Source organism: Pongo pygmaeus, chromosome 6, assembly GCF_028885625.2.
Source record: "Pongo pygmaeus isolate AG05252 chromosome 6, NHGRI_mPonPyg2-v2.0_pri, whole genome shotgun sequence".
Taxonomy (NCBI): Eukaryota; Metazoa; Chordata; class Mammalia; order Primates; family Hominidae; genus Pongo; species Pongo pygmaeus.
Window position 1 is genome coordinate 19,399,777 of NC_072379.2, and position 23,229 is coordinate 19,423,005.

The window sequence follows — 23,229 nt, forward strand, 5'->3', positions numbered from 1 at the left end:
TAGTGCTGTGATGAACATACAGATGTAGATGTCTTTTTGGTAGAATGATTTATTTTCCTTTAGGTATACACCCAGTAATGGGATTGCTGGGTTGAATGGTAGTTCATTTTAAGTTATTTGAGAAATCTCCAAAGTGCTTTCCACAGTGGCTGAAGCAATTTACCTTCCCACCAATAAAAATTAGCTTTTCTCTGCAACCTTGCCAACATCTGTTATATTTTAACTTTTGCTTCTTTAGAAAGTGATGTGATGGATTACATTAGTTGATTTTTCAAATACTGAGCCAGCCTTGCGTAACTTGGATAAATTCCACTTGATTGTGGTACATAATTATTTTTACACATTGGTGGGTTACATTGGCTAATTCTTTAGAGAATTTCTGCATCTATATTTATGTAAGTTATGAGTTGGTCATTTTTTTCTTGTAATATCTTTTTTTTTGTTTTGATAGTAGGGTGATGCTGGCCTCATAGAATGAGTTAGGAGGTATTCCCTCTGCTTCACCCTTCTGAAAGAGATTGCAGAGAATTGTTATAATTTTTACCTTAAATATTGGTAGAACTAACCAGTAAACAAACCGATCTCAGTCTTGTCCATTTCCTCTATGCTGTTATTTTCACAAATTACACCTTTATGTTTTATGTGCCCATTTAACATAGATTTATAATTCTTGCTTTATGAGTTGTCTTTTTGGTCAGACAGAAAAAAGAGTTACAAACAAAACATCCATTTATATTGACTTTAGTTTTGCTCGATATAAAATTTTGGTTCACAGTGTTTTATTTCCTTTCAGCATGTTGAATATGTCATCCTAACAGCTTTTGACCTTCTTGGTTTCTGATGAGAAATTAGCTGTTAGACCCAAGCCTGTGTTCCTCAGATGAGGTAATGGAGAGAACAGTGGATATCTCTAGGATAGAGGGCCTCTGATTCCCCCAAAACCACAGACATGGGTAGTAAAGGAAAGAAAAGGGCACTTATTATGTGAGAAAGGAAAGATGTAGGCTGTTCTATTTTAAGCTGGCTGTAGACTCCCCATTGGTTGTAGCTTGGCAGAATTACTATGGTTCAAAAGGTAGCGTGTAAGTTAATCATCCGTTGAATTTCTTCTTCAGTCTTTCTGGTTCTGTGGTTATCAGAAATTTTCTTTTCAACTTTTATCTTTGGTTTCCAGTGTTAAATTTTGTCCCTCTATTTGTACATCTTCATGATTATTTTAATGGAAACACAGGAAAGAAAAGTAATACATAATAAGAATATAATGAAGCATTTTCATATATATGTAAAATATATATATAAAATATATATACATAATATATATTTTTTTTATATATATATATATATTTTTTGTTGTTGAGATGGAGTCTCGCTCTGTCACCCAGGCTGGAGTACAGTGGTGCCATCTCGGCTCACTGCAAGTTCCACCTCCCAGGTTCATGCCATTCTCCTGCCTCAGCCTCCCGAGTAGCTGGGACTACAGGTGCCCACCACCACGCCCGGATAATTTTTTGTATTTTTAGTAGACACGGGGTTTCACCATGTTAGCCAGGATGGTCTCGATCTCCTCACCTCATGATCTGCCCGCCTTGGCCTCCCAAAGTGCTGGGATTACAGTCATGAGCCACCACGCCCGGCCTGAAGCATTATATTTTAACTTCGTTTATTTATTTACAGACAGGGTTTTGCTGTGTCACTCAGGCTGGCATGCAGTGGTACAATCACAGCTCATTACAGGCCCTAACACCTGGGCTCAAGCAAACCTCCTGCCCAGCCTCCCAAATAAATGGAACTACAGGTGCACACCACCATGTCCAGCTAATTATAAAGAATTTGTTTTGCAGAGAGGGAGCCTTGCTATGTTGCGCAGGCTGGTCTTGAATTCCTAGCCTCAAGCAGTCCTCTCATAGCACTGGTATTACAGGTATGAGCCACCATGCCAAACCTGCTTATGTCTTCTTGAATGGCTTTTACACCACAAATACATGATAAAGTAAGGAAAAGCATAGAGAAAATTACTACTGATGGAAAAATAGAAGATGGTTCCTGAGAATAGTTGTCCCTCTTTGCTTCATGGAGTGGCAGACAAGAACGGGCTTGTCAGGAAGAGCCAGGTTCTAATCCCTTTGGGTATATACATCTCTGTGGTTCTGCTAAAATATATTTGGAAACTAATCAAGTTGTGTTGTGAGGGTCTCTCATATTTCACATCAGTTTTTACACTAAAGGTTTCTGTCCTGACAAGTGAGTATAAACTGATTCTCAGGTCTTTCAATATGGTGACAGGTGTTAATATGTAGTTACACTTGAAAACGGCTCAATGCTAAGACACTTTCATAAAAATTCTGAAGCCTCCAAGCTTGCTGAGAGAAGGCAGGGGCAGTGGTTTTGCCAAAGTGATTCAACTGAAGACATTTTGCTTTTATTTTTAATTTTTTTTATTTCCTCCAGTAAAGGAGTTCAAAGCATATTTTATTCTGAAAGCCAAGCAAAGAAAATTCCCTTCAATGACATGGATATTTGATTTTATACTTCTCAGGCAAGATAAACTATTCTTTGGTGAGGGGCTGATGCTAAAACTCTTGCCAACATTCTATTTGGGTTTAATAGTATAGATTACCTTAAAGCTTCCTAGAGTCAAAATAAGCAACCAGCAGAGATTGCTGAAGACAGAGCTATAAGGTCTCCCAGAAATCTTAGAGAAAACTCAAGTAAAGGAGCAAAACCACATGAGTTCAACTTGATTTCAACTCTCACATTTCCTGGAAATCGTGCATGAAAACCCAGGTTTGGCAATAAATCTGTTAAATAATTGAGCTGAGGTCAAGATGAGCAATGTGTGTGGTGGGGCAGAGGGGGTTGTGGCTGAGAGTGCAAGTGACCACATTGCTTGGGTGTGCACATTGTTAAAGGGCCTTACAGGAGTTCAAGGCTAGCCTGGGCAACATAGCAAGACTCTATCTCTAAAAAAAAAAAAAAAAAAAAAGGGTATGATTTTTGTTTTTCTTTTCTTTTCTTTTCTTTTTCTTTCTTTCTTTCTTTTTTTTTTTGAGACTGTCGCCAGACTGGAGTACTGCAACCTCTGACTCCCGGGTTCAAGTGATTCTCCTGCCTCAGCCTCCTGAGTAGCTGGAATTATAGGCGTGTGCCACCACGCCCAGCTAATTTTTGTAATTTTAGTAGAGACGGGGTTTCACCATGTTGGCCAAGATGGTCTCAATCTCCTGACCTCGTGATCCGCCCGCTTCGGCCTCCCAAAGTGCTGGGATGTTTTTCTTTTTTTAATTAGCCAGGGGTGATGGCATGTGTCTGTACTCCCAGAGCTTTGGGAGGGTAAGGCAGGAGGACCGCTTGAGGTCAAGAGTTGAAGGCCAGCCTGAGCAGTACAGTGAGACCTCATCTGTACAAAAATAGAATAAACGTAAATTAGCCAGGCATGCTGGTGGGTCTTAAAGTCTCCACTTTTAGCTACTTGGGAGGCTGATGCAGGAAGATCACTTGAGCCCAAGAGTTCCAGGCTGCAGTGAGCTATGATTATGCCACTGCACTCCAGCCTGGGGGACTGAGTGAGACCCGAACTCTGAAAATGAAATAAATGTATAGAAAGAAAAAGTGGCCTTGAAAGGAATCATACTGAACTGAGTGGAGCAATGTTCTTGGAATGGAGTTTTGATCCCACAACCACTACTGCTGTTTATTTGAACCTTGGAAACCGCTACAGTTTCTCCTTAAATTCTTTGGGAAGTCAGTGGATACAAAGGAAACAATGGCAAAATCAGCAGTAGGATTTCTTTTAATACCGGCAATTGAGGCACTGTGCTTTTTCTTTCTTTTCTTTTCTTTTTTCTTTTTCTTTTTTTTTCGAGACAGAGTTTCGCTCTGTTGCCCAGGCTGGAGTGCAGTGGCTGCAATCTCTGCTCACTGCAACCTCCGCCTCCCAGGCTCAAGCGATTATCCCACCTCAGCTTCCCGAGTAGCTGGGATTACAGGTGCACACCACCACACCCGGCTAATTTTTGTATTTTTAGTAGAGATGGAGTTTCACTGTGTCACCCAGGCTGGTCTTGAACTCCTGACCTCAGGTGATGTGCCCGCTTTGGCCTCCCAAAGTGCTTGGGATTACAGGCATGAGCCACTGTGCCCAGTCGGCTGTGATTTTTCTCCATGACACTAGCCAGTTTACCCTCTCAGGGACGGCTTTGATTTTATTCCCACCTTCCAGCCTGCCATTGGCATGAAACTCCCTCACGTACCCAGTTCCTGTAGAGCCAGGCTGATGCTGGGTCTAAATGATATCAGAGAGCGTGAAGGAAACTGAGCAATTTTCTTGAACACTGGATGAGTCTAAGGTTTGAACAGTGGCAAATACCCAAGACAGGCTGCAGTTTCCTCTCTGGTCAGGAGGTAGAGAGGGAGGGAAGAAGTGGATAAGAGAGGTTTGAATATAGACTTCTTTGGGTGGGTGCCTTATTCTCTAGTTTATGGAAGGGCAGACAGACTTTGTGGCTTGCTTTTCTGCAGCAAAAGCCATACAGCCCAGATCTCTCTAGTTGCCTATCTGATATTACCAGGGTGCCCTAAAGGCATGACTGAAACCAAATGCAATATCCTCCACCTCTCCTGAAACCAGAAGCCTGGAAGCCTGCCAATAGCACCAAGTAGCCTGGATGTTATACCTGAGTCACTGTCTCCTTCAAGACAGGAGAATCACCAGGGCCCACGGGATCTCCTTCATCAATTTCTCTTGGGTCCGCCCTGTTCTGTATAACTCACCCTCACTTTCTGAGTTTAGGCCACCCACATTTTCCCCCTGGATCAATGCAAAGTCCTCATAACTAGTCTCAGCCAAGTGTGCCAAGCCTTTGGACCTTTGCACACACTGATCCCTCTGTCTGGAATACACTGTCCCCACACTTCCTGATTAACATTTTTTTTTTTTTTTTTTTTTGAGATGGAGTCTTGCTCTTTCGCCCAGGCTGGACGGATCTCGGCTCACTGCAAGCTCTGCCTCCTGGGTTTACGCCATTCTCCTGCCTCAGCCTCCCGAGTAGCTGGGACTACAGGTGCCCACCACCATGCCTGGCTAATTTTTTGTATTTTTAGTAGAGATGGGGTTTTACTGTGTTAGCCAGGATGGTCTCGATCTCCTGACCTCGTGACCTGCCCGCCTTGGCCTCCCAAAGTGCTGGGATTACAGGCATGAGCCACCACGCCCGGCCTCAATGTTTTTGTTTTTGAGACAGAGTTTTGCTCTTGTTGCCTAGGCTGGCATGTAGTGGTGTAATCTCGGCTCACTGCAACCTCCGCCTCCCAGGTTCAAGCAATTATCCTGCCTCAGCCTCCCCAGTAGCTGGGATTAGAGGCCCCCACCACCATGCTTGGATAATTTTGTATTTTCAGTAGAGATGCGGTTTCGCCATGTTGCCCAGGCTGGTCTCAAACTCCTGACCTCAGGGGATCCACCAGCCTTGGCCTCCCAAAGTGCTGAGATTACAGGCTTGAGCCACCGCATCTGGCTCCTGATTAACTTCTTTTCCTGGAAGCTTTCCTGCCTCTCCAAGAATCCTCATACAAAAAGTACAGATGGGATCTGTCTGTGAAGGCGAATTTTATGCATCAACTTGACCACACCACAGGATGCCCAGATTAAACATGTTTTCTGGATATGAGGGTAGTTCCAGATGACACCAGCATTTCAATTGGTGGACTGAGTAAGGCAGATTACCCTTCCTAACGTAAGTTGGCATCATCCAATTCATTGAGAGTCTGAACAGAACCTAAAGGTGGAAGAGGAGGAATTTGCCCTTTTTCTTCCTGCCTGCTGAGCTGGGATGTCTCATCTCATCTTCCCCTGCCTTTGGACTGAGATTTACACCATCAGGTCTCCTGGTTCTCAGCCCTTCAGACTCAGAATGGAATTGATACCACCGGCTTTCCTGGATCTCCAGCTTGCAGGGAGCAGATCACGGGATTTCTCAGCTTCCTAAATTGCGTGAGCCAATTTCTCATGATCACTCTCCTTTCTCTGTAGAACCCTGACTACTATAGCATCAATTTCAGGAATAGAGTTACATTCAGAGAGGGAGAGGAAGTGAGAAAGCTAGACTAAGCTGGGGCATTAGCAGCTTCTCTAAGGTTTTCTTTCTTTTCTTTTCTTTTCTTTTCTTTTTTTTTTTTTTTGATGGAGTCTCACTCTGTCACCTAGGCTGGAGTGCAGTGGCGTGATCTTGCCTCACTGCAACCTCTGCCTCCCAGGTTCAAGCAATTCTCATGCCTCAGCCTCTGGAGTAGCTAGGATTACAGGTGCATGCCACCACGCCCAGCTAATATTTTGTATTTTTGGTAGAGACAGGGTTTCGCCATTTTTCCCATGCTGGTCTCCAACTCCTGGCCTCAAGTGATCTGCCCGCCTCAGCCTCCCAAAGTGCTGGAATTACAGGCATGAGCCACCGTGCCCCGCCTCTAAAGTTTTATTTCTTGAAAAAGAAATAGAGCCGGGTGTGGTGGCTCTTGCTTGTAATCCCAGCACTTTGGGAGGTTGAGGCAGGAAGATGGCTTGAGGCCAGGAGTTGAGGACATGCCTGGGCAATATAGCAAGACTCTGTTCCTATAAAAAAATAATAAAATATGAGCTGAACATAGTGGAACATGCCTGTAGTCCAAACTACTTGGGCGGCTGAGATGGGAGAATTGCTTGAGCCTGGGAGGTAGGGGCTGCAGTGAGCTATGGTTATGCCATTGCACTCCAGCCTGGAAAACAGAGTGAGTCCCTGTCTCTTAAAAAAAAAAGAAAAGAAAGAGATAGAGATGAAAATTCAGAAGGAGAGAATGAGAGAGAGATCTCTGTTAAATGTGGGTGATTAGAATGCTGCTGTCTGTTATTTTATGTGTGTTTGAAATGTTTCATAATTAAAAATAAAACATTTAAAATGAGCAATGCTCCCCCTCTTGTATTGCTCTAATCTTGTGTGATGAATCCTTCCATAGGACTTCTGAACCTGGGCTGTTACTTTAGATTTTCTTGAGTGTTCTTCCTCTGAAAATGTAAACTGCCTGTGGGTTGTTTGTATCCCTCCCACATCCTGTCAGTGCCTGGCAGACGCTTGCTGGTGACTCGAATGAATCTCTAAGGTGTCTGCTATGTGGTGAAGGGTGGGGCTACTGGGTGGTGTTGGCAGTCGGCAGATGTGTGTGGAAACCTGCAGAGGGGAGAGAGGAGGAAGTTCTGTAGGGAATTTGGCAGAATCATCTGGATTAGTCCATTTTCACACTGGTGGTAGAGACATACCCGAGACTGGGTAATTTATAAAGAAAAAGAGGTTTAATGGAATCATAGTTCCACGTGGCTGGGGAGGCCTCACAATCATGGCGGAAGGTGAAAGGCACGTCTTATATGGTGGCAGACAAGAGAGAATGAGAACCAAGCATAAAGGGAAACCCTTTATAAATCCATCAGACCTTGTGAGACTTATTCACTACCATGAGAACAGTATGGGGGAAACCTATGATTCAGTTATCTCCCACTGGGTCCCTCCGACAACACAAAGGAATTATGGGAGCTGCAATTCAAGATGAGATTTGGCTGGGGACACAGTTAAACCCTATCACCGTCTATCCCAGCCCAGGGGGGTGATGTATTGAGGCTGTGAAGACCTTGGATCCAGCCAGGGGGACTCATGCTATGGTTCTCAGGGAAGGTGACTGGCTTGTCTCTTGGCCAGAGGAGAGTCCAGCTCCATAGCACCAGATGCTGGCTGGAAGTGCCCTCCAAGACTAGATGAAGAGGCTGAAGATCACCTCCCAACCCAGCTTATCAGAGAGAATAAAGAATTCCTGGACAGGCCAGAGAAACTAAAACAAAAACAAATAAACATATAAACACAAAGCATCCCTGATTTTGCCAAAGGCATGAGAACCAGGGGAAGGAGGATGGGAGGTGGAGGAAATTTTATATTTTAAAAATAAAATATAAAATATACTTTTATATTTATAAAGCACCTGTCCCAGAGAGGAGAGATGGGAAAGCACGAGAATTCTGCACCCCCAGACAATTTGTATATCTGAGCCATGCGATGTCATTTGGTTTGTTGAATTATTTCTTTAGCAAATATTTTCTGAGCACCTACCATGTGCTGGGCACAGTGTTAGATGCTGGGAATAAAGTGATGTGCAAAATAAGCTGTCGTGTGGCTAAGGAAGATTATTTTCAGCCACAGAGCTGAGGCCATTTGTCCATCCAAGGTCATAGATGAAATGGAGTCTGTGCACAACCTCTCTCCGCCCCACACAGCATGAACCCATGTCCTCCCTTATCTGACAGCACGGTAGACACCTCCAGTGCCCCCTAATCCTCACATTCTGTTTTTTTGTTTTGTTTTGTGTTTTTTGAGTTGGAGTCTCACTGTGTCGCCCAGGCTGGAGTGCAATAGTGCAATGTCAGCTCACTACAACCTCCACTGCCTGGGTTCAAGCGATTCTCCTGCCTCAGCCTCCCGAGTAGCTGGGATTACAGGTGCCTGCCATCATGCCCGGCTAATTTTTATATTTTCAGTAGAGACAGGGTTTCACCATGTTGGCCAGGCTGGTCTCAAACTCCTGACCCAGTGATCCACCCGCCTCGGCCTCCCAAAGTGCTGGAATTACAGGCGTGAGCCATCGCACCGGGCCTCACGTTCTGCTTCCTGGACCGGACACTTCATCCTCAGAGGAGAAGGCTAGTGGAGGGACCAGAGGCTGGCACTGGAGAGACGCCAACCAAGAAGAAGCTATTCCATGGGGTTATCGGCGCTTAGAGGCTTGTATAGACAGAGGATCAAATGCGCAAACCATTCCATGTGGTTCCTGTACGTCAGAGGTTCAAATACATGGAGGGTCAGGTTGGGTTCTCTTTATTCCAGAAGGCTGGGAAGAGTTGAGACTGAAGGAGACACATACTGTGCCCTTCTCTGGGAGGGTGCACTCATGCCTTGCCCAGCACTGCCTTCTGGGATGCAGGACTTTCTGCCCAAGACACCCGGGGAATAGCAGGGCTCTGCCAGCTGCCCCATCACAACTCGAGGTTCACATATGCACAGGAAGCTCAGCATCTCCATCCCTTCACCTCTTGGGGAATCTTGCTGCTTTTCCTTTCCTTATTGAAGCTGCTGTTTGGGACTTTTTTTTTTTTGCCGATGGGGCCTTGGTCTGTCACCCAAGCTGGAGGGCAGTGGTGTGATCATAGTTCATTGCAGCCTCAAACTCCTGGGCTCAAGCAATTCTCTTGCCTCAGCGTCTCAAGTAGCTGGGACTATAGGGGTGTGCCACTACAACTCTATTTATTTATTTATTTATTTATTTAGATGGAGTTTGCTCTGTCGCCCAGGCTGGAGTACAGTGGCGCGATCTTGGCTCACTGTAACCTCCACCTTCCAGGTTCAAGTGATTCTCCTGCCTCAACCTCCTGAGCAGCTGGGACTACAGGCGTGAGCCACCATGCCTATTTTTTATTTTTTGAAGACAGGGTCTCACTATGTTGGCCAGGCTGGTCTGGAACTCCTGACCTCAAGCAATCATCCTACCTCAGCCTCCTAAAATGTTGGGATTACAGGCATAAGCCACCATGCCAGGCTATGCCTCCTTTCTGATGATCCTTCATGGCTTTCTCAAAAGATCCCCACCAGGCAGCTTTTCCTCTGACATTCAAATTCAGTAGGTTTGAGGTGAGCTCTAGGCATCTTTACATGTATAAGGTACCTGGTGATTCTTATAATAATTGTAATTATGTATTGATCTCAATGTCCATCACTGTGCAAAAGTGTTACTAAGACAATGGTCCTTAAACCTGAGGGGGCATCAGAATTACCAGGGGCTTGTGGTTTTGGGCATCTCCAGAGTTTCTGATTGCATAGGCTGTGATGTGGCCTGAGAAGATTAATTTCTAACACATTCCAAGTTCTGCTTCCCTGGAAAGCACACGAGTCAGAAAGAGTAGGAGGAACTCACTGCCCTAGTTCTTCACTCTGGGCAGTTAGAATCACCGGGTGAGCTTCTAAAATCCCTGAGGTCCAGGCTCCATCCCAGAACAATGAAGTCACCCAGAACAATGGAATATCTGGGGGTGGGGCCAAGACAGTGTCAGATTTTTTATTTATTTTATTTTATTTATTTTTATTTTATTTTATTTTATTTTATTATTTTATTTTACTTTACTTTTTAATTTAATTTTATTTTATTTTACTTTACATTTTATTTTATTTTATTTATTTATTTTATTTTATTTATTTTATTTATTTTATTTTATTTTATTTTAGAGAAAGAGTCTCATTCCATTATCCAGGCTGGAGTGTGGTACTCCGATCATAGCTCACTATAGGCTGGAACTCCTGGGCTCAGAGATCTTCCTGCCTCAGCCTACAGAGTAGCTGGGACTACAGGTGCACGCCTGTGCAATTTTTTTTTTTTTTTTTGAGATGGAGTCTCGCTCTGTTGCCAGGCTAGAGTGCAGAGTCTCGCTCTGTTGCCAGGCTAGAGTGCAGTGGCGTGATCTCAGCTCACTGCAACCTCTGCTTCCTGGGTTCAAGCAATTCTCCTGCCTTAGCCTCCTGAGTAACTGGGACTACAGGCGCATGCCACAACGCCTGGCTAATTTTTGTATTTTTAGTAGAGACAGGGTTTCACCATGTTGGCCAGGATGGTCTTGATCTCTTGACCTTGTGATCTGCCCGCCTCGGCCTCCCAAAGTGCTGGGATTACAGGCGTGAGCCACCGCGCCCTGCCTACTATTTTTAAAACATTTTTGGAGGAGGGAGGAGGTCTTGCTGTATTGTCCAGGCTGATCTTGAACTCCTGGGCTCAAGTGATCTTCCCGCCTCAGCGTCCCAGAGTGCTAGGATTACAGGCATGAGACACTGTACCTGGCCAACAGTGATATTTTTTAAAAGCTCCCCAGGCAACTGTCATGTGTAAGCATGGTTGAGGACCACTGCCTGGGAGAGGTCTTTGAAGCTCAGCTAACTTTGAGCTACCCTGAGAGCAGAGAAGAAAGATGGGGAAAGAGTGAGAAGCCAAGGTCCCAAGAGCCAAAGTGGGGCTATGAACCCCAGAGAATCTGAGACAGCATGTCATCTTAATATGGCTCCGGAGATTCCTGGTGGTTGGTACCTGCGTCTTTCTTCTTGGTCTTAGGAAACTCAGAAATGAGAGCAGGGTTCTTGCCTGGTGCAGGCAGCCAGGTTCGAGCACAGTTGCAGGACAGATTACCAAAGACCACTGAAACCAAAGGAGCCCTCTGGCCACATGCTGACCTGTGCTTGGGATGTGGAGCATTGCCCCAGGTGCAGAGAACCAGGAGCTACAGGTGTGTACCTGGGAGGCTAGAACATAGCTGTTTCCTCTGCTCAGGGCATGGCCTCGTGATTGAAACCTGGGTGTTCTGGGCTGGGTACGGCGGCTCATGCCTGTAATCCCAGCACTTTGGGAGGCCGAGGTGGGTGGATCACCTGAGGTCAGGAGCTCGAGACCAGCCTGGCCAACATGGCGAAACCCCCGTCTCTATGAAAAATGCAAAAAAAATTAGCCAGGAAGTAGTGGTGGTGTGCGCCTGTAATCCCAGCTACTGGGGAGGCTGAGGCACAAGAATCACTTGAACCCAGGAGGCGGAGGTTGCAGTGAGCTGAGATCATGCCACTGCACTCCAGTCTGGGAGACAGAGCAAGAGTCCATCTTAAAAAAAAAAAAAAAGAAAGAAAGAAAAGGAAAAGAAACTCAGGTGTCCTGTGTCCTAAAACTAGGGAGTGAAAGACAGAACTTGGCCTCAGGTCTGCGGCAGCCACTGCAGCGATCCTTTGTCACTCAAAACAAAGCTCCTTGCTATAGGTAGACCTTCTGGATTCAGCAGAGAATCCACGGGCACAGCTTTCTAACTGCAAATGTGGCTGAACCACAAACCTTTATGTGAAAGAAAAGCCTTTGAATTTCATTTTGCTACGAAATCATGGAAAAATTTCGGCTGGGCATGGTGGCTGACACCTGTAATCCCAGCACTTTGGGAGGCCGAGGCAGACAGATCACCTGAGGTCGGGAGTTCGACACCAGCCTGACCAACATGGAGAAACCCTGTCTCTACTAAAAATACAAAATTAGCCGGGCGTGGTGGTGCATGCCTGTAACCCCAGCTACTCGGGAGGCCGAGGCAGGAGAATAGCTTGAACCCAGGAGGCAGAGGTTGCAGTGAGCTGAGATCGCGCCATTGCACTCCAGCCTGGGCAACAAGACTGAAACTCCATCTCAAAAAAAAAAAATTTCAATGGGACTGAAAGGTAGGTTCACATCTTAAGGGAGAATTTTGTTTTTCTTTGGATGTTATCCAGTTTGGGCCCACATTGGACAATGAGTCTTTGGGGTTCATTGTCCTCATCTCAGTGTGTCAGGGCTCGCAGACACTGAGTTCTGTGGTCAGTGCTCTGGTGAGCAGTTTGTTATACAGGAAACTGGGGGTGAGTTGCCAGGGAAAAAGAATATTCATAACTAGGTGCTGGATTATAATAACAAAAATGAAAAACGGCAGATCAGAGAGGATAACCTCTAAGTCATCATCTCGCTGGAATTTTCCAGAGGCCTTTAATGGAGTGAAAAGCATAAAGAAAAGTGTGCTTTATGCCTGAAACATTCTATTTTTAGGATTTTTAAAACAATAACAGATGCTTAGTGAATTCACCTCATAAGCGACCCCTGAGAAGGTATATAAAATGGAATATTTAAAACAGGGTGCCTGAGAGGACCCTGGAAGATCCAACCCAATTGGAAACTCAGTTTTTTGGCTAAAAACAAGGCATCTGGAAAAATGTGAGATAACATTTTTGAGAAGTGAAGAAAATATGAGATGCTTCATGGTTCTTGGAAACAGGAGGCCGAGTTCTGGTCCAAATTTGGGCAGTGAACCCGTAGTCACAGCTAGTTGGGAGGCTGAGGTGGGAAGATCACTGGAGCCCAGGAGTTTGACACCAGTCTGGGCAATAGAGTGAGACCCTGTCTCTGCCAAAAATTAAAAATAAAAATAAGCTGGGTGCTATGGGATGAGCATGCAGTCTCAGCTATTCAGAAGGCCAAGGCAGGAGGATCACTTGAGCCCAGGAGTTCAAGACCAGCCTGGGCAACATACTGAGACCCCATCTCTAAAAAAAATTTTTTAATTAACTATTCATAATGGTGCCCACCTGTAGTTTCAGCTACCCAGGAAGCCGAGGTGGGAAGATCGCTTGAACCCAGGTGTTCAAGGCTGCAGTGAGCTATGATTACACCACTATACTCCAGCCTGGGTGACAGAGGGAGACCCTGTCTCTAAAGAAAGAAAAGAAACTTTGGGCATGATCTCAGCTAGTGCCCTTAATCAAGTCACTTAACTTTGTCATACCCTGCGTTTCCTTATTTAAGGAAATAGGTGTCTTTTTCTGTTTCCAAGAAGCTCAGATAGCATTAAAAATTCCAAAAGCTTAAGTAAAAGCTATGCAATGCCTTAACGTAATGTTGAGAAGAATTTGGCAAACAGAATCCCAAAAGGATGACACCACTAGCTTGGGTGTCTGCAAAGTTTTAAAAATTATAATGTCTGCTCCCTAGCCAGAAGACACTTCATAATTCTCACCGTATGTTCCACAGTCCACTTACTTGCCCTAACGCCAGTCATCTCTATTTAGCATCCCAGCAGACAGCGAGATCCCAAGGCCGCTTTCTCACCTGTGGCTTCTTGGTGATGCCAGGCTGTCATTGAACAGAACTGGTTGCCCTTTGGGGTCCCAGGAATGAGTCTCCTGACCCATTTGTAAATCAAACCACACGTAATGAATGGAATCTCTTGTCAAAAGAAAAAAAAAACTTTTATTTTTTCTATTGCATAAATAATGGTAAATTAGACTCTTTTTATACAGATTATATATTTACAGACAAGTTCGGTTAAAGAAAACATCTGGTAAATATGGCAGTTTTCCTTTATACACTAAGATAACATATTAATAATATATACTTCATTTGATCGGTAAGTTGCATGCTAAGTTAATTTATATTAATATGTACATTTTATATAAAGATTCTTTTTTGACTAGTCTGCTGACTTTCTCATCACTTAATAGCAGAAATCATCAACTAATACTGAATGAGAGAAAATGGGATGCTAATGAGGTAAATGGGAAGATGGTGATTGATGAGTTCCGTCTTAGTGGCTTATTCTGGATATGAGAGCTGCCAAGCTCCAATCGTCCTGGCCATGATGAGTCCCCAGCTGTGCTTCTATTTACACCCAACATATTGGGGGCAATATACAAAATACAGTCATTTACTACTGTGCTTTGAGAGACACTCACGTCCCAAGTCTAATGACCGCTAGGATCATAGCGACCCCTCCTCCCCGCCCAACAGTTGACAGTTCACCAACCCAATGCCTGGACAGACTTTCTGTGTCTAATTTTTCTCCAAAGTCATTGTTTTTGGTTAGTCCTTGGAGAAAAAGCTTCTTCCTGGATTCAGAACTGGGGAAGAAAATCAGACCCCACTAAGAAGCCACTCGAGGACCCCTGAAAGCTGATTTTGAGCTAAGAAAGATAAAATATGCTTTAATTTTCCTTGGAGAGAGTTGAGAGCCACTGGCTTGTGCAACTCTCCACCAGGAGCTGAGAGGATCCTTTCTTGGCCAATCTAGGTCTTTCCCAGGGAGAAAAACAGGGCTTGTTAGAAAAACAATTACTGGGACGTCAGTCTACTTTAGGAAGAGGGAAAAAAAAACAAGAATCTAGGGTTTTATGTTGCCTGGGGCAGAAGGGCTAGAGACCTGTGGATCCTGCAGCTGCTCTCTTCCTGCCCTCTCTCCCTGGTCATGGGTGGGCCACATCAAAAGCAGGCACCGCTCAGCACTCAGCATCCCTCATTAGCCATTTAAAGGGCTATCGCAGGTAGCCGGTCTCCCGGGACTGTTAATCTAATTCCTCACAATCACCAAAGATCACGACTCTCTTCTTTCTTCGGTATTAGGAATAATTACAAGCTACTATCAACATATACTGGAAGTGCTGTTATAGTGGCCAGAAAAAAAAAAAAAGCAAATAAAGAAATAACTGGAAATTGTGCTCTTTATTCAGTAGCTTTCAGTAAGGCTTTCTCAAATGGAGAAACAAGCATCTCTTCTTGGAATCTGCCATTGTTTCCTCCAACTTTCTCCTGAATTCTGATTCACGTGACCTTTGGGGAGGTGACTGACTCCCTTTATTTTCACACTTGCCAAGACAAAGACAGAAAGCTCATCTTTGATGCTCCCTCGAGTCAGCAAGTCCTTAGGGAATAAACAAAACCTCTTGCCTGCAAGCTGTGACACATCTGACATACACCAATTTGCATTGTTTCATTTACAGACAGCGGACACCAAAAGAGAGACTTTATCACAACTGCCTCTTGGGACTTGTGTTCAAAAAGGAGCTCCCAGTTCCTAGTGCAATTCATGGGTGAAATCCGGACCCTCTCAGTAGGGAGCATTCACTCCATCTTGTTTCAGACAAAACAGATGGGAGGGCTTGTCTGGTTTACTTTTCCTCTGGCTTTAGAGAAACCTGAAGCCAGGGAGGAATGTCACTCAACATAACCTAGAGAGTGGGTGGAAGAGTCCTAGCTCCTGGGCTTTCTCCAGCTGGTAGTACCGACCACACTTTGAGTTCTTTCTTCTGCTCTCCTGGCCTCAGTTTAACAGGTCTGAGAGCCCTGAGAGAGGCATTCTGGGCTTGACAGATGTCAGCATCCTCCCAGGAATGGCGAGCTACCAGCCTGCTCTTGAAATTCACAGAGCCTTTCGTGTGGATCAGACTGATGGGCAGCCCCGTGACACTCAATGCCCTGTATGTTTCCAAAGTAGGCCAGCGATTCGGAGAAGACCTTCAGAGGACAGCATCTGCAGCCCTTTAAGAACTTTCTTTGTCTCCCTCAGGTCCAGGGATGGAGCAATATCGCAGTCGCACCTTGCATTCCCTGGAATATTCCTTCCTAATTAGTCTGCTCTTCTATCCCACTGGAAAATTCCAGCCTCTGCATCCTTTCCACTTGGACAATAACTTCTAACAGTGCGAGAAACACTAGTTTGAAAGCCAACCCATCATACCTGAGGAAAAGAGATGGGTGAGTCTATGCCCGGCATGGGGGGTGTGCTCAACTGATGAACTACCCCAAGGTCAGGGTAGGGGCAGGTGGCCGGGCAAGCTTTTCCACTTTCAGAGGACTGTCTTGTGGGTGGGACTGGAAAAACCTCATTCTTTGTGATATATTTCCAGTCAACGGAATAAAATTAATTTTGCCTTGGAGACATTTTGAACAGTATTATGTCTCTCGAGACCCTATGAAGAGTCCCAAATGAATATGAAGGAGAAACCACAGCTGTCAAAATGACCATATGCATTAGCAATGACCATAGGATACTAAGAGAAATGCTTGGCTTGTTGGTGTAATTGATCTCATTCCTCCAAACCAATCATAGAGGTTGGATATTTGTTCCCTCCAAATTTCATCTTGATCTCCAATGTTGGAGGTGGGGCCTGCTGGGAGATATTTGGGTCATAGGGACAGATTCCTCATTAATGACTTGGTGCCCTCCCTGTAGTAATGAGTGAATTCTTGCTTTATTAGTTCATGCAATTGCTGGTTGTTAAGAAAAGGAGACTGGCACTTCTTCTCCTCTCTCTTGCTCCTGTTCTTGCTGTGTGACGTGCCTGCTCCCCCTTCACCTTCCACTATGGGTCAAAGCTTTCTGAGGTCTCACCAGAAGCCAAGAGGATGTTGATACCTTGCTCAAACAGCCTGCAGAACTGCGAGCCAAATAAACCTCTTTTCTTTATAAATTACCCAGTGTTAAGGTATTCCTTTATAGCAATGCAAAACGGACTAACATACACCTATTTATGGCAGGGCCAAAATATTGAGGACAGTCCCCTGAGTGAGTTAGTCAAAGCAAGTATGAAGTGAAGCTGAACAGTTGTGACACTCAAATTATCATGGCGACTGGGTTGGTAAGAGGCAGCCCAAATTCTCCTCTATGTTGCCGTCACTTCAAATAATTTAAATTGAAAAGTCTTAGCTGGTGAATAATGTTTCTTTCTTAAAATTATTTTTTGACATGAAGTTTTGCTCTGTTGCCCAGGCTGGAGTGCAGTGGCACGATCTCAGCTCACTGCAGCCTCCGCCTCCAGGGTTCAAGTGATTCTCCCACCTCAGCCTCCAGAGTAGCTAGGATTACAGGTGCCCGACACCATGCTCGGCTAATTTTTGTATTTTTTTTTAGTAGAGATGGGGTTTCACCATGTTGGCCAGGCTGGTCTTGAACTCCTGATCTCAAGTGATCCACCTGCCTCGGCCTCCCAAAGTGCTGGGATTATAGGTGTGAGCCACCGCACCTGGTCCTTAATGCTTCTTTTCTATTTCAGATAGATTCTCCCCTTCTCGGGCAGCTGAGCAATCAGGTGTGGAGGGAAGATGGCTATGGTAAGGCCTTTAGGTTATGGACTCTTAGCTCCATGGGGATCACTGAAGAAGCCAATGAGAATGTTCTGATTTGAGGTCTTTTAAGACAAATGTTCTTCAGGGGTTGCAGCTCTGCAGACCTCCTGGTTATACAACCAGGATGTGTGAAGTCTAAAAGTTTAATCTCAGTTCATCTGTACCATCACAGTGATACAGGAAAAGGGGCCCTTCCTAGCAGGGGAATTCCAGACCCTCCCTGTATCTTGGTGCAACGGTGAAAAATGTAATGACTATGAGCCTTTGGAGAAATAGTGTGGCAAAATGACCCAATAGGGTTTGAGACCTGCAGTTAGGAGGAGCAGAGCTTAGCAGCTTCTGCAAGGAAGGAGAGCAAGGACACAGTAAACACGGATCCCAGGACAAGTGACCACACGTGGCCAGTCCAGCCCAAACCAGGGAGCTGTCCTGGGTGGTTGCATCCTTCATTTTCTGTCCATGCCCGCATAGGGCCTCAGGGAAACTGCTAGATTTAGGTGAAGAGCAACGTGCAAAACTGTCTTTGATTTATGACCTGAGTCTGGACTTAAACCGAGTAGGAGGCATTTGGAATAAAAGGTAAACTTTTCTCTCTCAGTTCTGAAACATATCGCTTTATGATTCTGTGAATGGGAAGTTGGGAGGGGCATTATTGTCAAAAGCAGCTGTCCATTTTTCATAGGCTCTTTTGGATAACTGCAAGATCGTAGACCATTTGTCAAGTGAAATTTGAGACAGGGCAGGTATTGAGAAAGAAGACTCATAAGACACATCTTGTTCTCTGCAAATAAAACACCCAGACATTTCTGAAACCACTGGGTTTGCCTAAGACCACACGTAAACCTCAGTTCACCAAAGTTCACACGTCTGGCTTGCGGGAGTGTGCTCAACAGGCAAACCGATACTTTTAAAGAGTGGAGGCTTAATATCTTGTTTGCCTTCCAAGATGATATTTCTGTCTATTTACCTAGATTAAGGGGTCTGGCTCTGGACCCTGGGAGAAGGGGCTGGGAGTAGGGATGGGGAGATACCAGGGCTTACAGGTAGCTCCTGTTCTCCTGAGTAAATAGAAGGACAAGTTCAAATGCAAGACAAAAAGGCAGAGAAACCACCCAGATTCTTTAAGGGTAATTGCCTCTCCCAGCAGGATACAGATGCAGAGAGTCAGGTTGCACTCAGGCTGAATTGGAGTGTTCTTTAAGAAAATGTTCCCTATTTTTGTGTGCCTTGGCAAACTCAGGGTGGAATGCAAGGGTTGCCATGGTAATATCCCTCTTTTTTTTGTCAGATCAGTCACGTGGGACCCATGCACATTCTGGAAGCCACTGCTAATAGTCCCGATGCTAGATTCTGTCTGGGAGCTTTGTGGGTATCTGGAAAGGTAGGGCACAGCTTCTTTGGGGATCAAGGGGGTCAGGATCCATTTCCCCTTCTCTCCCAAGGAAATGCCTTCTTGCTCATCACTTGTGCTTTCCGGCGGGGGCAGCGGGGGGTACCTGCCCTTGCAGCAAGAATGAGCCAACCTGTGTTTGTCACTCAGCCTCCACACAGTTGAGCAGCCAAGGTCACTGGTTCCTAAGTCTGGAGGAGAGAGTGAGGGGTGGGCTCTTCCCTCTCAATTCCTGCGGAAGTCACCTCCAGCTGGGGCTACATGGCATCCCTTGGGCATGGGAGACCAGGACCTTCTGGAACCTTCAGCCGTGAGCTTCATAGCCACCATGATGGGGACACTGACTGGCATGGGGCCCTAGCATAAAATTTATGTGAACAGGGCTGGGAGTTGGCTGCCTGACAAGGAAGCCTTCCCTATACCCAAGACAAACTGTCCGAGCAAAGCAGCCAGGGTGCAAGTCACCGGGACAAACTCTGAGCTCCTGAAGTCTAAGGAATGCCGCTAGCTTAGGGCCGTCTCCACACACTGTGTCCTTCAGTCCCTGGGTGCCATGTGGGGGGTTACCACAGTGGGAAGTTAACTCCTAGGCTGTCAGAAAGAATTCTGTGTCTTCCTTCTTGCCATCTCTCTCTAGCAGTCTGCAGGAGAATGCATTCTCCTAGATTTTCCACTGGGGAGGGTGGGCTTGCTTCCAGGTCACTGGGAGCAAGAAGGTCACCGTTAGGAAAGGAATCCTGCAGCCTTTGCAGAAAACAGGATGACGGCGCCTCTCCAGAACTCCCTTTTCCTCCCTACTCCTGCACAGTTGCTAATCGCTCTGCCAATGAAATCTAACCCTCACCTCTTGAAGGGTCTCTGTTCTCCAGCAGGAGGCAGAAGAACTCGCAAAAAAGCCACCTTCAAAGAAGTACTCATTTTCTGCCCTGAAGACCAGCCTCAGCTGCAGCATTTCAGTCCCCTCTCAATGCGGGAGGGGGCTTTGAAGAATCATCCCTGGGGTTTCTACCCAGTCTACTTAGGGTCCTGCACCCCTATGGATGTGGTTTGATGGTTCGGAGATCAGCGAAAGACAGGGAAGTATATCCCTTCAAGATCTGCTATGCCTTCCCATCCAAATCCAGATGGGACAGGGCAAACTGCCCAGGGCAGAGATTAAGGATGAAGTTGTTCGATGTATTAATATTCTGCATTTGGACCTGTTCTAGTTGAGAATTCCAGTCCTAAGGGGACAGTGGTGAGTCAGCCAACGGGAGCAGCAGAAGGGGCAGGCATGCAGTGTGCAGGCAGCAGGGCAGGCAAAGGGGAAAGGCAGGTTGCTGCCTCCTTGGTCTGGCCTTGCTGGGCTGAACTCCAGGAAGTTTTGCATAGGGACATGCGATCCCCCAGGCTCTTGGAAGCTTACATCTGCTCCCTCCTCCATATTATGGCTGAAACCTTAGTTTTACTTGTGCTCATCAGGAATATTCATACTCTCCCACAGAGGGAAAGTTTCTACAGCTGCCCTCAGGCTGTTGCCAGTAGCACTTGCAGAGGTGAATGAGAAAACTCTCATCGGAGACCTTGGGTGCTCCAAGTCTGAGAAGGCAGTAGGGAGAAAGCTGAGCGGGAAGACAGGGAGGGAAATCAGGAACACACAACGCACCAAAAAACCCTACCCACTGCATTGAGACAAGAAAGCTTCTGGTGGCTCGCTACTGGAAGAAAGGGGGGAAGCATGTAGTTTTAGGATGTAATCAAAAGAAGTAGGAGCAAGGTAATTCCATTACAAAATAAAGACCTGAGCTTGGAAAAGTACAAAGGAAACTATTACACCTAGAGATTACTGGCTAATCTGACTATACAAGCTTGAATTCATAGTAGTGGCTGACATCTAGGAAAAGTCAGGAAATTACAGACTTGGAATGGTGTTGAAAACAGATCCTTGGATTCAGTTCCCTTCCCCAACAAAAGTATTCTGCAGGCAGGAGTAAATTACCTGTTCTGTTGGCTAAACTCATAAACATCTTTTCCCCCAACCTCCTGAAAATGAGTCAGTTGCAGAATCTGAAGACCAGAAGATCTTATGTAAAATACAGTCGTTTGATCTCTCCATCTTTCCATTTTGGATTGCATTTCTCTTTTTAGCTGGGGAAGACTAACAAAGCAAACTCCAAGGTAAGGGAAAGGTAAGATGCACAAGGACCTTAACTTACAAAGGTCATCCGGCATAGAGACGTGGTGGGTCTCCACGACTCCAGATGGCTGGGTGTGGGTGTCAAAACCTCACCGCCAGTCTCAGTCCCCTCCCCCCTCAACCTGCCTCACCTCTGCCCCAAAGAAGCAGGGATGAGTGTGGGAGGGAGGACAAGCTTACATTAGGTGTAAGCGATTAGGGAAGAATGACATCACACATGAAGAAGCCAAATATATATATCTGTCTATGTTATAGAGATGCCCACGATTATGCTTCTTTTTTTCTCTAATGGCAGCACAGGCGGCAAAGCTGGGAGAAAGGCTCTCTGCAGGTTCCAAAATGCTGGTGCGGGATGGGCTCTAGGAACAGAAAGCCAAGTGCCGACGGAAACTGAGAGCACCCCAGCTCTACCAATGGCAGTCCTCTAGAAAAGGCAGTAAGAACGGAAGCAGTGAGGGGTGCAGCTGAAGACCGCCAGGGGCTGCACCCCACTTAATGGCTTTCCCCTCATGCCTTGGGGGGGTCTCCACTGGGTGGAGGAAGGAAGCCAGGCTGGGATGGAAAGCCCCCTCTTCTGTGGCAACCCTGAAGTCAGCCTCTTGGAACTGAGGGTTGACCTCAGTAGAGAGTCTCCTGTTTACCCTTGGGCTGAAAGAATGGGGAGTGGAGGTGACTGTGTGTGTTCATGCCTCTCTCTTGCTCACTCATCATTATACCTGGAGGGCCGCTGGAATTCCGAGATGAAGATGAAGTTTTTCTCTAGAGTTATGACTGATGGTTGAAGCAATCATTTGGAAATCCTGGCGATTTATTGCATTAGAAAACAAAACCATTAAAGCACTGAAGACAGCCCTTTAGTGTCCCTGCCAAGGAGATGAAGCTGAAGTGCAACCCCAGTTGCACTCAACCTTGGGTTCTTTACTGAACGGTTCCATCGTCCGCATCCATCCATAGTCCATAGGTCCGTGTCTGCTGTGTGGAGGAAGAGTCTGCCCGCACGGCATGCACATGCGCGGTGAGCTGCAACACAGTGTGGCTGGCGGGAGGCTGCTACTCCATGCCGCTCCGGAGTATCTGGTTGGCTGCAATCAGCATGACACTGATGATGAAGGCCATAGCAAAGGCGCATATGAGGCTCTTCCGGACGCAGGTCTGTCTGTTCTGCTTCTGGGAATGCACTGGTGGTGGGAGGAGCAGGTGTGGAAAGAGGGAAGAGGGAAGAGGGATTGGGAGAAGACAGAAGAGAGAAATAACACAGTGAGATAGGTTGCAACTCTTCCTCAACAGGCCAGCAGTGAGTCCTATAGGATGAGACTGGTCAAATCAAGTTGACATGCACTTATGGGACCACTGCCATGGAGACTGCATAATACAAAATGCCTTCTGGTGAAAGGTATGAAATGAGAAAACTTCTATAACAAGAACCATGATGGATGTGATGATCAGAGTAAGGCCTAAATTTTCTGATAGAATAGAGCCAGAGTGACTTTCAGAGCCAGGAAATATGGGACATTCCAGGGTGAGTTTCATAAAAGACATCATCCAGTGACTACTGTATCCATTTCTGCAGCTGATACGAACAGAGCAGAAGTTCAGATGCTTCCCTACACCTCTGTGATCAGCTGGGTGCAACTTACCTTTCCTGGATGCTTTCTTGGGTTTTGCTAGTTAAATCATTGTAAGTGACTTCTTGCATTATTTCAGATATACACACAGTGGTTCTACATCTACACATCTACAGTGGGGTTGTTGGACAAGCAGCATCCCCATTACTGAGAGTTTTTTTTTTTTTTTTTTTTTGAGACAGTGTCTTGCTCTGTCTCCCAGGCTGGAGGGCAGTGGTACTATTGTAGCTTACTGCAGCCTTAACCTCCTGGGCTCAAGGTGTCCTCCCACTTCAGCCTCCTGAGTAGCTGGAACTACAAGTGTGTGCCACTGTGCCTTTTTTTTTTTTTTTTTTTTGATACGGAGTCTCTCTCTGTCGCCCAGGCTGGAGTGCAGTGGCACGATCTCGGCTCACTACAAGCTCCGCCTCCCAGGTTCAGGCCATTCTCCTGTCTCAGCCTCCTGAGTAGCTGGGACTACCGGTGCCCACCACCATGCCCGGCTAATTTTTTGTATTTTTAGTAGAAATGGGGTTTCACCATGTTAGCCAGGATGATCT

The 23,229-nt window shown here is 45.8% G+C and overlaps 1 protein-coding gene and 1 long non-coding RNA gene across 7 annotated transcripts in view; one reads left to right on the top strand and one right to left on the bottom strand.

Moving 5' to 3' along the window:
* Window positions 1–16,714, top strand: part of LOC134739924 (uncharacterized) — a 29,272-nt gene extending 12,558 nt beyond the window's left edge. Inside the window, exons 2-3 of the long non-coding RNA XR_010127061.1 lie at window positions 15,941–16,128; window positions 16,633–16,714. This is a non-coding gene — a long non-coding RNA (uncharacterized LOC134739924). The remainder of the gene's footprint in view (window positions 1–15,940; window positions 16,129–16,632) is intronic.
* CALN1 (calneuron 1) overlaps window positions 16,096–23,229 on the bottom strand; it is a 668,056-nt gene continuing 660,922 nt past the window's right edge. For all 6 annotated transcript variants that reach the window (XM_054495063.2, XM_054495061.2, XM_054495064.2 and 3 more), the window contains one exon: window positions 16,096–22,243. In XM_054495063.2, coding sequence (XP_054351038.1) covers window positions 22,116–22,243 — 128 coding nt within the window. In that variant the 3' untranslated portion in view covers window positions 16,096–22,115. The remainder of the gene's footprint in view (window positions 22,244–23,229) is intronic.